Below are 13,294 nucleotides of genomic sequence, written 5' to 3' on the forward strand. Positions count from 1 at the left end.
TGAATTACAGGCCCTCATGGCAGTGGAACCCTTCATTATCTTCAATGCAGACAGGGTTTCTCTCAGGACCAGTCCTACCTTTATGCCCAATGTGGTGTCTAGTGTGGCCCTAAATCAGTCCATTCATTTGCCTACTTTTTTCCCTAATCCACAAAACAAAGGGGAACAAATACTGCACTCTCTGGACATGCACAGACAACTTAGATTTTATTTGGGCAGGACTAAGCCTCTCAGAAAATCTGAACAGCTGCCATTTGGCTTTGCTTCATGGGCAGAGGGGATGGCCATTTCAAAGCAAACCATTTCCAAATGGATAGCTCATTGCATTAATTTGTGCTACAAGCACCATGGAAAACCTACCCCACAGGGGATAAGATCACATTCCACCAGGGCTGCATCTGCCTCTGCAGCCTTTCTCAGAGGAGTCCCTACCAGGGACATCCTAGAAGCTGCTACCTGGAGCTCTGTACATACTTTCACCAAGCATTACCACTTGCCTATTTTTTCTAAATCCAGAGCTGGTTTTGCCACTGCAGTCTTGCAGGGCTTAATAACTGGCTGTAATACTCTTTAACTTCTTCCTCCCTTCCTTAGCTTTGGGAATCAACCCAAATGTGATGACTGCAACAGTGAAACACAAAGAACATAGCACAGTTGTGTACACTTACCATATGTTCGAGTGTATTCACTGTTGCAGTCCTGGTTACCCTCCCTCCAGCCCCCTGACTTCTCTTGGCTCTACCTTTCCTTCTTGTTTGGTATGTTTAAGTTTTTCTGGTGTATTTGCGTTTTGATGGAGGTGTACCATAACATATAATTGCTTCCTATTGTGGGGGCACCTGACATCTGGGGCAAGAAAAACTGATGTAATGGCGTCGGCTGCATGTTTTATACCCCTGACAACCTGACGTCATGGAAGAAGAGACAGCATCCGAAGCAGGAATCCAAAGACACTGGTATGTAGGTCGGCTGAGGGCTACCTGCAGGCAGATAACCCAAATGTGATGACTGCAACAGTGAATACACTCGAACATCTACATTTATGGTAAGTGTACACAACTGTACTTTTCCTTGGGGATGACTTTGCAATCACTTTCTTTACTAGGAGGAAGTCTACCTGAGTTTCATGTTGGCCATTCTTTTATGTAATCTTGTGACTGGCTGTCTTGCTGAACCATGTATTGGCTACGATCAAGCTATTTGTCAGAATGGTCATTCCTTCTTGCTGAACACCATGATAAACTATATCCCTAATCATACCTTACATCTCCTTACTCTGTCTTCTTCACTCGTGCCCTTACTTCTATTTCTCTCTAAATACTGAGGACACTGATGAAGGCTTATGCAGCCGAAACCGATATGCGAATTGTGAACATCAATGAATTATTAATTCCAGGAAGGAAGGCTATCTTGTATGGTTGGCTGTTGGATTTTATAAGAAGACTGAGCACCTGGTGAATGTACCTGCACAGAACCTGGTTTCTTGTTTCTCTCTAAATATACCATAAGCCTGCTTTTAACTCACTTCATATTGCAATTCCTGTTTGTATTATACTAACTTTAATTTCTCTATAAACCATCTAAAATGTCTCTATTAAGTCATTGTTGTATAACTTGTATCTATTCTTAACCTGTGTGTCATCATATTATGTCTAATTTGGTATAATTATTTTAATTGTATTTGTTTTTATTATTATTTTAAAGACTTTATTATTATTAAAATGTTTTGTAATACTGTGGAGCTTTTCACCTTCAGCTGCCTCTGAAATGGGCTCCTACCTATTTGTACTTTCTCAGTAATCAAATGTCAGTAAATAAATAAATGTTCAGCTTTCAGTCGAGAGCAATCCCAGATAACTCAAGCTGGGCAACTGGACAATGTTCAGCCAGTAGCTTATTGATGCAGGGATGCTGCTGAGCTTCATAGCGAGCACACTGGCCACTGAAGAGGGTCACTAGTCCAGTTGCATTGTCCTGGTTAACAAAGGGAAATTAAATAAATACATGCTATTTATTGAATTTTTAATGGCAGTTATAACAGCTAATGCATTCATGTATTTTCTGTGACACTAACGTTCAGCACTAATTTAAAACTTTAATCAACATTATAATTTTTCATGCTGCTGCCCATTGGTATTAGGGAAGTTGTTTACATCCAAAAAAGCGAAATGGTATCTTTATCTTCATACATGAATGCATTTGGGTTTGTGGCTTTTTACAAAGTAATAAACCCACGACAGTATGACAATGTTCTAAATCTGAAGGGCTGTGTTAAGATACTATTCTACAGAGTATGCGTGTATTGCCAACTGTTGGCCAGTCCTAATCAGTAAGCTTTCTTGTCTTTATAATCTGTAAGGTTAAGGCTTTATTATATACAGACTAAGCTGGCATTCATGCTTTACAGACACTGTAGCATTTATTTGATAATTAGGTTAGTGTGCTAGACCAAATATTGTTTTTAGCCATGACCATATAACAGTACAGAATATAGTTTACTAATTACTTCACTAAACAGTACATGTTATAGTATAATAAATCCGACTATATTAGTATTCATCAAAGAAAATCAGGGATGGGCACTGTAAAGAAATAATGCACCCCATTAATCATAAGAACACTGTAGCAGGGCAGGCTGTGGTAAATGATAAGAGTGTAAGCATAAACTGTACGAGTAAAACAAATCTTGAAATAAACTTATTGCTAAGCAGAGAAGATATACATATTAGGAGCATGGCAAACAAAGTGTGGGGTATGCATTTGGCTTACATGAAGTATATAGTAATGATTTCAGGAAAAAAATTCAAATTGAGTACAAGTGAGTCATGGTTCATATGATTCCCTAAAAGAAAGATAGCAATACCAAATATAGGCATGTGTATGAATATATTACCTTATGTGCTTGCACAACCTTCTAGCAGTGTGTGTTCATTTAGTTTAAACTTGAATTGAAGGAAATTAGGAATATACCTGTTTGAAAATATGCACCATAGACTAGGGCCCATGTTATAAAAGAGTTGTTCCCCAGTGAGGGATTGCTGTGGTGGATGCTTAGGCCAATAACCCCCCCCCCCAGTGCTTAGTGGTCTCAGTGCATATTGTGAGCTTTACTGCGAGTTTATAATGCCAGTGAAGAATGGTACTGTATTAAGATTGTACACAAGAGATTTCACAAGAGAGCCAGCTTTATTAAGTGATGCAGTGATGTTTATAGGGGCTAGCTGGGATGAAGAATCTAATAAGCCTATGTAACACTGTCTGTAGAGCTTTAGTATTTCAGTTTTAAGGGGGTAAGGCATACTCCAGGTGAAACATATTTTCCCATCTGGTTTTCTGTCTTCAGGTATAAATTGTGGCTTTATATCTGTCCCATGACCTTGCAGAAGACATTGTGTTGGGCAATGTTCATTGTAGGGTCACGCCAGATACTCATATATTTGAACTATTGTATTTTGATTACATCTTACTAGTTAGAAGGGCAAATCATGCACTGGATCAGTACTGGCAAGTGTTTGCAGTGAGACAGAACACATTTGGGTAATAATATTTTTATTCACAGTACATTTCCTTGTTGAAAACCAGCCCCAAACTCGTGTAAATTCTAATTATAGGGAACCTTGTGTGTCCTGGGTAGAGTTATTCAGCCTGAGGAAAACCATTTTGTTCACACAAAATATGCCTGCAGGTCAGAAAAGTCCATGGTGATGACGGTGACAAATAAGGAAAATAGTGGTCCTCTAACAAGACTTGCAGTACTTATACAGGCTTTCTCTGCAGATATGTAGGAATTTCCCAACCTTCACCTTTGATGATGTGCTGAAGAAAGTCCAGCTGGTGAAAGGGCCCTTCAGCAAAACCCTTTCCTTTTGTGGAAGAAAAGAGTAGACACTTTAACATAGTATGAGCCACTGGCAGCAGAAAAATTATACTTTTGTTACTGTATTAGTGTAGTAATTAGGAAAATGCTACCGGCGTTTCAGTGCCCCTGTCACTCCTGGCCAGTAGACAGATTTGTTGGCACCAAGTAACTTTGTGGCATCCATGTTAAGATCAGCTTAATCCAAGTTTTGACAGGCAGACTGAGTGGATTAATCACTAATGAGAAACTGATTTTAGCCATTCATTCATGCACTTATTCTCTGATACCTACTTTATTCAGTTCAGGGTTGTAGAGGAGCTAGAACTTATCACAAGACTCATTAGGTGCAAGGCAGACAAACTAATTCTGCATAAGATGCCAGTCTGTTACAGGACACACACACACACATACACACACTAGTATCTAAGGATAGTTTGGAGGAGCTCCAGCTTTTAGGATGTTGGTGTAGGATGAAAGTAGAACATTCTGTATGTAAATTGCACTACAGCATCCTCTGAAAACCCACACAGATGGGAGGATATGCAGATTTCACAAAGCAGATGTCCCAGCTGGACTGTGAACTTGACAAACAAATACACTGAGGCAAAAATGCTAACTGCTGCGTCATTGGTACGTTTAAAATAAATGTAGGTAATAACTATAGTTTTTGTGTATTTTCAGTGAGTTTCTGTTGCAGCATTATGTTGGCTTTTGCTTAATTTACTTATAGTTTAGAGTAATGGTGAGTGTGGAAGAGAGGTGAAGAAGAGAGTACAGGCAGGATGGAGTGGATGGAGAAGAGTGTCAGGAGTGATTTGTGACAGACGAGTACTAGTAAGAGTGAAAGGGAGGGTCTACAAGAGTGTAGTGAGACCAGTTATGTTATATGGGTTGGAGACAGTGGCACTGACAAAAAGGCAGGAATCAGAGCTGGATGTGGCAGAGTTAAAGATGTTAAGATTTGCACTGGGTGTGACGAGGGTGGACAGTATTAGGAATAAGTATATTAGAGGGCAGCCCAGGTTGGAAGGTTTGGAGACAAAGCCAGAGAGGCAAGATTACATTGGTTTGGACATGTGCTGAGGAGGGATGCTGAGTATATTGGGTAAAAGATGATAAGGATGGAGCTGCCAGGTAAGAGGAAAAGAGGAAGGCCTAAGATAAGGTTTATGGATGTGGTGAGAGAGGACATGCAGGTGGTTGGTGTGAGAGAGCAAGATGCAGAGGACAGGAAGAAATGGAAACAGATGATCCGCTGTGGCGACCTCTAATGGGAACAGCCGAAAGATGATGATGATGAGAGCATAATAGGTGGTAACTATTAACAGCTAGCAATAACTATCGTAAAGTTGGGAAGATGGTAGTAACTACATACTAAAGCTTTAAATCACTGGTTCATGATGCTATGTAGTCCACAGGCATTGAACATTTTAGCATATAAGGTGCATCACAGACATGATGCTGACTGTAATACCCTCCTATGGGAGCTTGTAGAGGGACTGCTTTCTTTTCATGGCTGCACAAGATATGTATGGTTTGTTCACTCCTGAGAGCTGAACACCATGTTTCAGAGTATTCTGATTTCCTTTGAGGTTATGTGGCGGTGGGGACTTTGTCCCCCCAATTCACCCATGGTTAATAGTAATTTTTTACTAAATGATTTCCACTGAAATGATCTGTCATTGTGTTGGGATTCTACAAACGTGCCATAGCTTCCTCCAGTAGCAACAGGAAAGAAGTTCTCAGGTCTGTTCAAAACTTGCCTGTTTGTAACCACATAACTGTTATATGCAGAAGTGTCATTGGAAATGTGAATCCCCTCACAGTCATTGCAATTCACTTTGTTTCATTTTAGCCCAATTTGGGTATAACTGTTTTGATGTTTGGAACAAGCTGCCTGCAGTCCATATACAACAGTATGTTGCCTGTATGTGTGCAAGTCAGTGGAAAAAATGTAAGACATATTAACTGAGCTGGGAATCTTTGTAGTCAAGATAGACTTATACACCCAGCTGTGCTCCACTTTATATATAAAAAATGATTGCATGTAAAGTTTCCATTAGCCAGGGAGAATGTGCCTCTGTCTGTAGCAGTGCTGATCCAGTTTGGAAACAGATGCCTGATTTTGGCAACCTTATCAGAAAGTAAAACAAAATGAAAACTCCAACAAAGTTTGAACTTCCACTGAGTGACCTCCCAAACCTCTTGTGTCAGAGGCACATGGGATATATGCAAATGATCCTTATGAACATCAGGTGTTTCAGTTAATTGGCAATTCTGAATGCCCATGACTTGTTTCTTGATTTTACTAGACAATTGCAGGCCAATAAAGCCAAACCCCACTAGCTGCAGATATGCATACTTCAGCCTTCTTATGACCTCATCAGCATAGCACAAGCAAACTATTTAATTAAACATGAGAAACACAGGGCTTATACCCAGCTGATGTCCATTATTATTAGGGTCACTGCAAAATAGCCCAAACAACAAACTAAAGCAAAAAGTAAGAAGGTCACTGAAAAACCAATCAGTAAAACAAAATGAAAACTCCAACAAAGCTAGAACTTCCCTGAGTGACCTCCCAAACGTCTTTGTCAGAGGCACATGGGATATATGCAAACGATCCTTATGAACATCAGGTGTTTCAGCTAATTGGCAATTCTGATCTTTTGCATATATCCCATGTGCCTCTGATACAAGAGGTTTGGGAGGTTATTCAGTGGAAGTTCTAGCTTTGTTGGAGTTTGCATTTTGTTTTACTGATTGGTTTTTCAGTGACCTTCTTACTTATTGTAGTTTGTTGTTTGGGTTATTTTTGCAGTGACTCTAATGATAATGGACATCAACTGGGTATAACAGCCCTGTGTTTCTAATGGGTAGTTAAATACTCTGCTTGTGTTGTGTCGATAAGGTCATAAGACTAAAATATGTATCCACAGCTAGTGGGGGTTGGGTTTATTGGCCTGCTATTATCCAGTAAAACAATGAAACAAGTTATGAACATTCAGAATTGCCCCTTAGTTTAAACACTGGATGTTCATAAAGATAGTTTGTATATATCGCATGTGCCTCTGACACAAGAGGTTTGCGAGATCACTCAGTGAAAGTTTTAGCTTTGTTGGAGTTTTTATTTTGTTTTACTGATTGTTTTTTCAGCAACCTTATCAGAAAGTAACAAGTGAGCACTTGCTGGTCTATTGTTTATCTTTTAATCAGTCATTGTTTGGGGGGTATAACAACTGCTGCTCACAGGCTGATGATTAATATTAGCTTCTGGAGGTCAGACGATAAAACTGGCATCTTGTCTCAGCTCAAAGCTGTACCCGACTGACAGACTGCCATATGCCATTGTTGATGTCACTGCATGCCTCTTTCTCTCTTGTAAGTAAGAAAATGCAGGAAGAGAGTGAGGAGCTAAAACTTGGCCAATAAACCCCTAGTGGTAAAAGTTGTATACTTCTACTGCCCAGTGAGGAAACCCAGATAAAGACACTTCTGCAGTAGCCAGTAGGACTGATACCCTGGAAAGGGAAGACCTTGAGAGAAGTGGTATGGGGCAATTCAGCCACTAATGTGTATGGCATATATCTAGAGAAACTTTGCTGGAGATGATAACCTGAAATAAGGGCAGGTGTGTGTGTGTGTGTGTGTGTGTGTGTGTGTGTGTGTGTGTGTGTGTGTGTGTGTGTGTGTGTGTGTGTGTGCTTGTATCTAAGCAGGCCTTTCTGGAATGAAAAAATGTCTGTTGGGGGGAGTGATTGGATAAAATGTCTACAAGAATTGTAAGTAAAAAAGTAACATGAGACTGTTCAGCAAAGTACCAGAGATCACTGGATGAGAGAAACAGCAGCCTTCTGGAATAGCCTGTTGTACAGTCAGAGTTATTTACAGCAAATTATTACTTTTATATATTGTGTATTTCAGAGTACTTATAGGTGGTAGGATAGTAGGCACACACAGTGCTACCCGTTCTGTATAAATTCCTAGGGTTGGAATCAACCCTGGAGTGCTGAAATAGGGATAGTGAGGTGATACTACTGTTTAAAGAAAGTGTTTCAAGCTGTACCTTCTGGACCCACAATGATTATTGTGAAAGCAGGATGATGGTGTGTATGTGTGCATATGTTGTAGGGCTTTATTCACAGAGAATGATGGTCTGCATATGTTGTGTCTCAAGCTGTGAATGAAAATGAGATCTGCCAGGGCTGGGGAGCTGCATAAAGACTCAATGAAGTAAAGGCTTGCAGTTGTAATTGTTTTGTCTCTACTTTTTGCAGGAAATTGTCAGTTGGTTTAATTCAATCAGAGCAGCTCGCCTGTATTACCTTCGGAAGGAGTTTCCAAATACTAGTGAAGCAGAGGTGGGTATCATGTTTTCAAAGACTTCCTTTCTTTACCTTTTGTGTCTGCCACTGAGCTGAAGCTTATTTGCTTATTATCATTTGCTAAGGTTACCATTACTAACCCTGTTTGAAAGGGTAGCTTGACAACCCTGTAAGCAGCTAATGCCTCTTTGCTGCTGACCTTGGTGAAGTGGCTGTCTTAGGAACAGCTAATGGAAGTTGAAAGGACATGAATAGAAGCACTTCCAAGCACAAAGAAGTAAGAATGTAGGGTTTTATACTATATAGGGAGCCTATTTTTTTTGTCCTCATGACCTCATTTTCTTGGCCTAGCTCCTCAGTGCCCCACAGCCACCTCAGGTCTACCAGTTCATCTCCTACCCCAGACTTACTCCAGTATTAATGGGGCCAGTCCTAGGTCATAAGGGCATTCTTGGAGCTCAACCATCTTTGTATCCATCTGGGGGGTTTCTTTTATATGCCCTATACACATCCCATCCCTCTCCCCCTGCACTTGTGGATTACATTCAAGGGTGATGCCTGTCTTTTGACCACACCTCCCCTTAGGAAGCTTCATCGATGAACACCCTCCTAACCAGGACGGGCTTGCCTGTTCCTTCCTGTCACTTCATCAGTTGGCTGAGCCTCTAATTGAACCTGCGTTGTCTGGGCCGTAGTCAGTGCTTTATCCCTCTATGCCACCGGAGTTGCTAGGCAGCCTAGCTTTTTTTTTTTTTTTATTACTCAAGTATAATGATGATGAAATTTCATATGCTTGTCTATGGTTACACCTAGCAGTTTTGTATGTGTAACCATTCTATTTTTGTGTTGTTGCCATAAGTTACAGTGAAGAGTTTGTGGGCCAATCAGTTGTGTGGGAGTATATAGAATGAGTCTTGTTTATGGATAACAATGATTGTTGGATGATTTCTTGTTGTCAGGTTTTGAAATTTGACATCTGCATATTGTATTATTGAGGCAGTGAGCATGTTGTTAATGAATAGGTTAAGTAGAAGGGGGCCAAGTATGGATACTCAGGGAACACCTACTGAATCATTTAAGAAAGATGGGAAGTCATTATTCCTTATCCCATTTCACTGCCTGTTCTCAGTCTCCTAGGTAGCTGTAGAACCAGTGGAATAAAGCTGTACCAAGACCAAAAGAGGAGAGTCTATGTTGAAATGTTTAGCAGGCTGTGTCAGCCGCTTTAGACAGACCAAGAAAGAGCGAAGAGATCAGGGTGTCTGCATTTCTGTTCTAGTTAATTGTGTCAGTGAAGCTCAGCATGGAAGTTGTTGTACTGTGGTTAGGCCTGAAACCATGCTAGATTGGAGAGTGAAAGAAGGTTGTTTGTTGTAATATAGTTTATGAGTTTTGAATGTGTACATCTTCACAGGATTTATAGAAGCGCTACCTTTGTGCAGAGGTGTGGTGAAGGATTTTTCCAGAGTGATGAGACACAACTTTCTTTAACTGAGTAATTTATCATGATACGGACATGATGTACCCTCTCTGGTGGCATATTGGGACAAAGCCCTAACTACTGGCCAGTTGACATGGGTTCACTTAGCCGCTTGGACAATTGATGGAGTAGCAGGGAGTAATGAGCATGTCCGTCTGGGGGGAGGACCCCTGCTGGTAACTCTACTTAAGGGGAGGGGCAAGGAAAGGGAAAAGGGTAGGGAATATAAAAACAAAAAAACTCTGGATGGAAACACAAATGGCCAAGCCCCCAGGATGCATTTAAGATCCATGACTGGTCCCAGTCACAATATAGCAAGTCCTGGAGGTAGAAGGATGCTGGTAGACCCATTGTGGTTGTGGGGCACTAGGACCTGGCCAGTCTAAATGAGGTCTGAGAGGATCAAAAAATTTGAAAAAAATATGTAGACGAAGGTACAGTAGACCATCAGCAGTAAAGTTGATTTATTTTGCAGTGGTTGAGGGCCATGATAGTATGTTTGATCTTATGTATGTACTTTTTTATAGTAAAAGCAAGAATGGGAGTGAGAGAAAGTACTCTGTTGGTTGTTTATCTAGGGTGTAATTTGCAGATTAGTTGTGTGTTCATTTTTAAGTGAGGATGTAACTGTTTTAATAAATTGTAGATTAAATTGAGGGGCACTGCTTGTTGTGGATTGGTCAGAAAAGTTTGGGTTAGGTGATCTTCAACAGAAAAACAGGACACAGTGTGATATAGTCATATCCAAGTGTATCCCCAGTACTTGAACTCACCTCCAGTCCATGTCAGGCAGAGTAGCTGATTTGCCACATTCAAGGTAAACTTAGATAATCTGATGGGCAGCAACACATTGCCTTTGGTCTGTTCTGTGTTGCCATCCTTAATTTTGAATATGGGTTATTGGCTAGGCTTGTAATGGTCTGCAGAGTGATTACGTATTACATACTTATGAACTCATGAGCATGATCTACCATTGTTCAAAGGGAGGACTTTAATGGATATCATGCAAGAGGCAAGGAAATGGCAGAAGAAAAAACTCTACTCTAAAGGGACTGAGGTGATGTCTTACAGGGTTTTGCTTACTGGCTGCCCTATATATGGATAAAAATTCAAAGGGGGATATTCCAGGGTGACTTTTTGTCACCGCTGCCCTTTTTTCTTGCCCTTAATCCGTTAAGCTTTCTACTTAACAGATTAGGTCATGGTTGTAATTTGGCTCCCAGACAACAACAAAGTGTAAAGACTTCTCATTTTTTTTTTGTGGATGATTTAAGACTATATAGTTCATCAGATGAGGTCTGGTAGTGGTCAAAGCTTTCTCATATGAGCTCTGAGGAAGTCCCAGAGTATTAAGGGACAAAAGTGTGTTACTGATCTGCTTAACTTAAACGATTCATTTGCAGTATTTGCCCTTTGGTGGCTCTTTTTGTTCAGATTCTCCTGTGTGCGTCTTTTTGGTTATTTTCACAAATGTTATAAGAATGTCATTTGGTCTTGATAAATGTGCAAAAGCACCATTTAAAGCAGGAAAGCTGCAGCAACAAGAAAACATTAGCTTGGGACAGGAATGTGAAATAAAAGAACATGAGCAGGAGGGAGTGTATAAACATTTGGGAATTGATCAAGGATTGACAATAAAACCTGAACAAATGCAAACAAATCTCAGTAAGTAATATTTTATAAGACCAAAAGTAATACTGAAAATAGTCTTGACATCTGTGGATTATCATGGACCTCATTAACCAGGATATTGACAATGTCCAGACACTTGATCCCACACAATTGGGTTTTGTCCAGTGGAGGTCATGCCTGTTAAATTTAGTCGACTTCTTTGAGACAGTCATCAAGGCCATAGACGAGGGGAAGATGGTGCACACTGCCTACCTTGACTTGGCCAAGGGCCTTCAATACTATTCCCCATAGATAGTATAATAGATAAACTCTCTCAACTAGGCATCAATCCATATGTTACCAGATGGGTAGCAAGCTGGCTCACTGATAGAATCCACCTAGTCAAAATAGGGGAAGTCACCTCAAGTAGTAGACCCATAACAAGTGGTGTACCCCAGGGATCAGTCTTGGGGCCTCTGTTGTTTGGGATATACTTCTCAGAGGTGCAGGCCAAATCTAGTGGGCTATTGCTGACCAGGTTTGCAGATGACTGCAAGCTGGGTGCTGTCATCAATTCCCCTAGTGATGTGGACATCCTCCAAGAAGGTCTCACCCAAACAAATGACTGGTGCCAGAAACATGGCTTCAAACCGAATGCAAAAAAATGCATCATCATCCCTTTTGGGGAGAATGACATCCTCACATATTATCACATTGATAATAAGGCACTAAGCACAAAATCAGCTGTGAGGGACTTGGGAACCCAGGTTGATAGCAAATGGACTTTTGACCACCATATTGCCTCCGTTGTACGGAAAGCTTTCTACATGGCCCAGCTCATTAGTAAGGGTATCTCATCCAGGGACAAGGTGATCATAACATCCCTGTAGTCTTCTCTTATAAGACCAGTTATTGAATACAATACCCCTTTCGGCATGTACCTCACAAAGCACATGCAGCAGCTGGAGAGACCACAGAAATTCCTCACCCAGAGAATTCAGGGCCTCAAACATCTACCCTACACAGATAGGCTAAAAGCCCTGTCCTTCTACTCATTCTTCTGCAGAGTTCTCAGAGGTGACCTCTGTCTGGCATACAAAGCAATCTCAGACCCCACTCTGATGGGACTGCTGCTATTTTATGTATGGAGATTTTCTCCCCGGGCCTCTGCTGAAAATGAGCCTCATGTCCAGTCGGACATTACCCGGTAAACAAACAAAATAAATACATTAAATAAATATGTGCATGTCAAGCTGTACTCTAGTAACTTGCACATGAGACCTCAACCTGGTCTGTGACATAATAGGACTTGTTGGCGAGACAGATTTGTGTCCCAGAGACTCGCCCTTTTGTGGAATAGACTCCCTATACACGTAAAGCAGAGTACCTCATTAAACCTTTTTAAGCGCAACTTGGATAACTTGATGAGAAACAGAAAATATACCCCTGGGATTTCACCTACATCCCTGCTGGACAGTGGCATAGGGTGCTGATGTGTTGGAACATGGGCTAAATTCTTGGCTAGGCTTGTAAGGGCCTCAGGATAAATAGCCTAGTAACTTCTTGTGATCTAGGAACAAAGTCTAAGCTATAAAGCAATTTGTTCTTCCTGTGTGGACTTACAGTTTTGGGGTGATTGACTGGCCCCAAAAGGTATTGAATCAGATCAACAGGAAAACAAGAAAAATGCTTTACGTTTATCAAACAATATATAAAAACTCAGTGCATACCAAGATTATACATTCCTCATTCCAAAGGAGGGTATGGGCCTCCTTGAAAATTATTACACGTATAGATTTGCAATCAAATCGTAGTATTACATATATATCTGTTGACCTTATCAGATCCAAACATAGTGAAAGTTTTCAAACATGAAGAGAACAAATCTAAGATGACTTCCCTGCTTAGTTTAGCAGAAGCATATCGGTGTTAAGTGGGAATGGAAACCAAACCAGAAGTAGACAAAAATCAGGCAGCAGCTGAATGTGCAGGGGGAAAAAAAAGAAAGTATAAAAGGAG

At 40.7% G+C, this 13,294-nt stretch overlaps 1 protein-coding gene across 2 annotated transcripts in view; it reads left to right on the top strand.

The window, feature by feature from the left end:
- The window catches only part of ADAP2 (ArfGAP with dual PH domains 2), a 977,426-nt gene that overhangs the window by 793,899 nt on the left and 170,233 nt on the right, over positions 1–13,294 (top strand). For both annotated transcript variants that reach the window (XM_044068045.1, XM_044068044.1), the window contains one exon: positions 8,137–8,220. In XM_044068045.1, the coding sequence (XP_043923980.1) occupies positions 8,137–8,220 (84 nt within the window). The remainder of the gene's footprint in view (positions 1–8,136; positions 8,221–13,294) is intronic.

Source organism: Protopterus annectens, chromosome 4.part0 (genome assembly GCF_019279795.1).
Source record: "Protopterus annectens isolate FY-2018-M chromosome 4.part0, PAN1.0, whole genome shotgun sequence".
NCBI classification, from domain to species: domain Eukaryota; kingdom Metazoa; phylum Chordata; order Ceratodontiformes; family Protopteridae; genus Protopterus; species Protopterus annectens.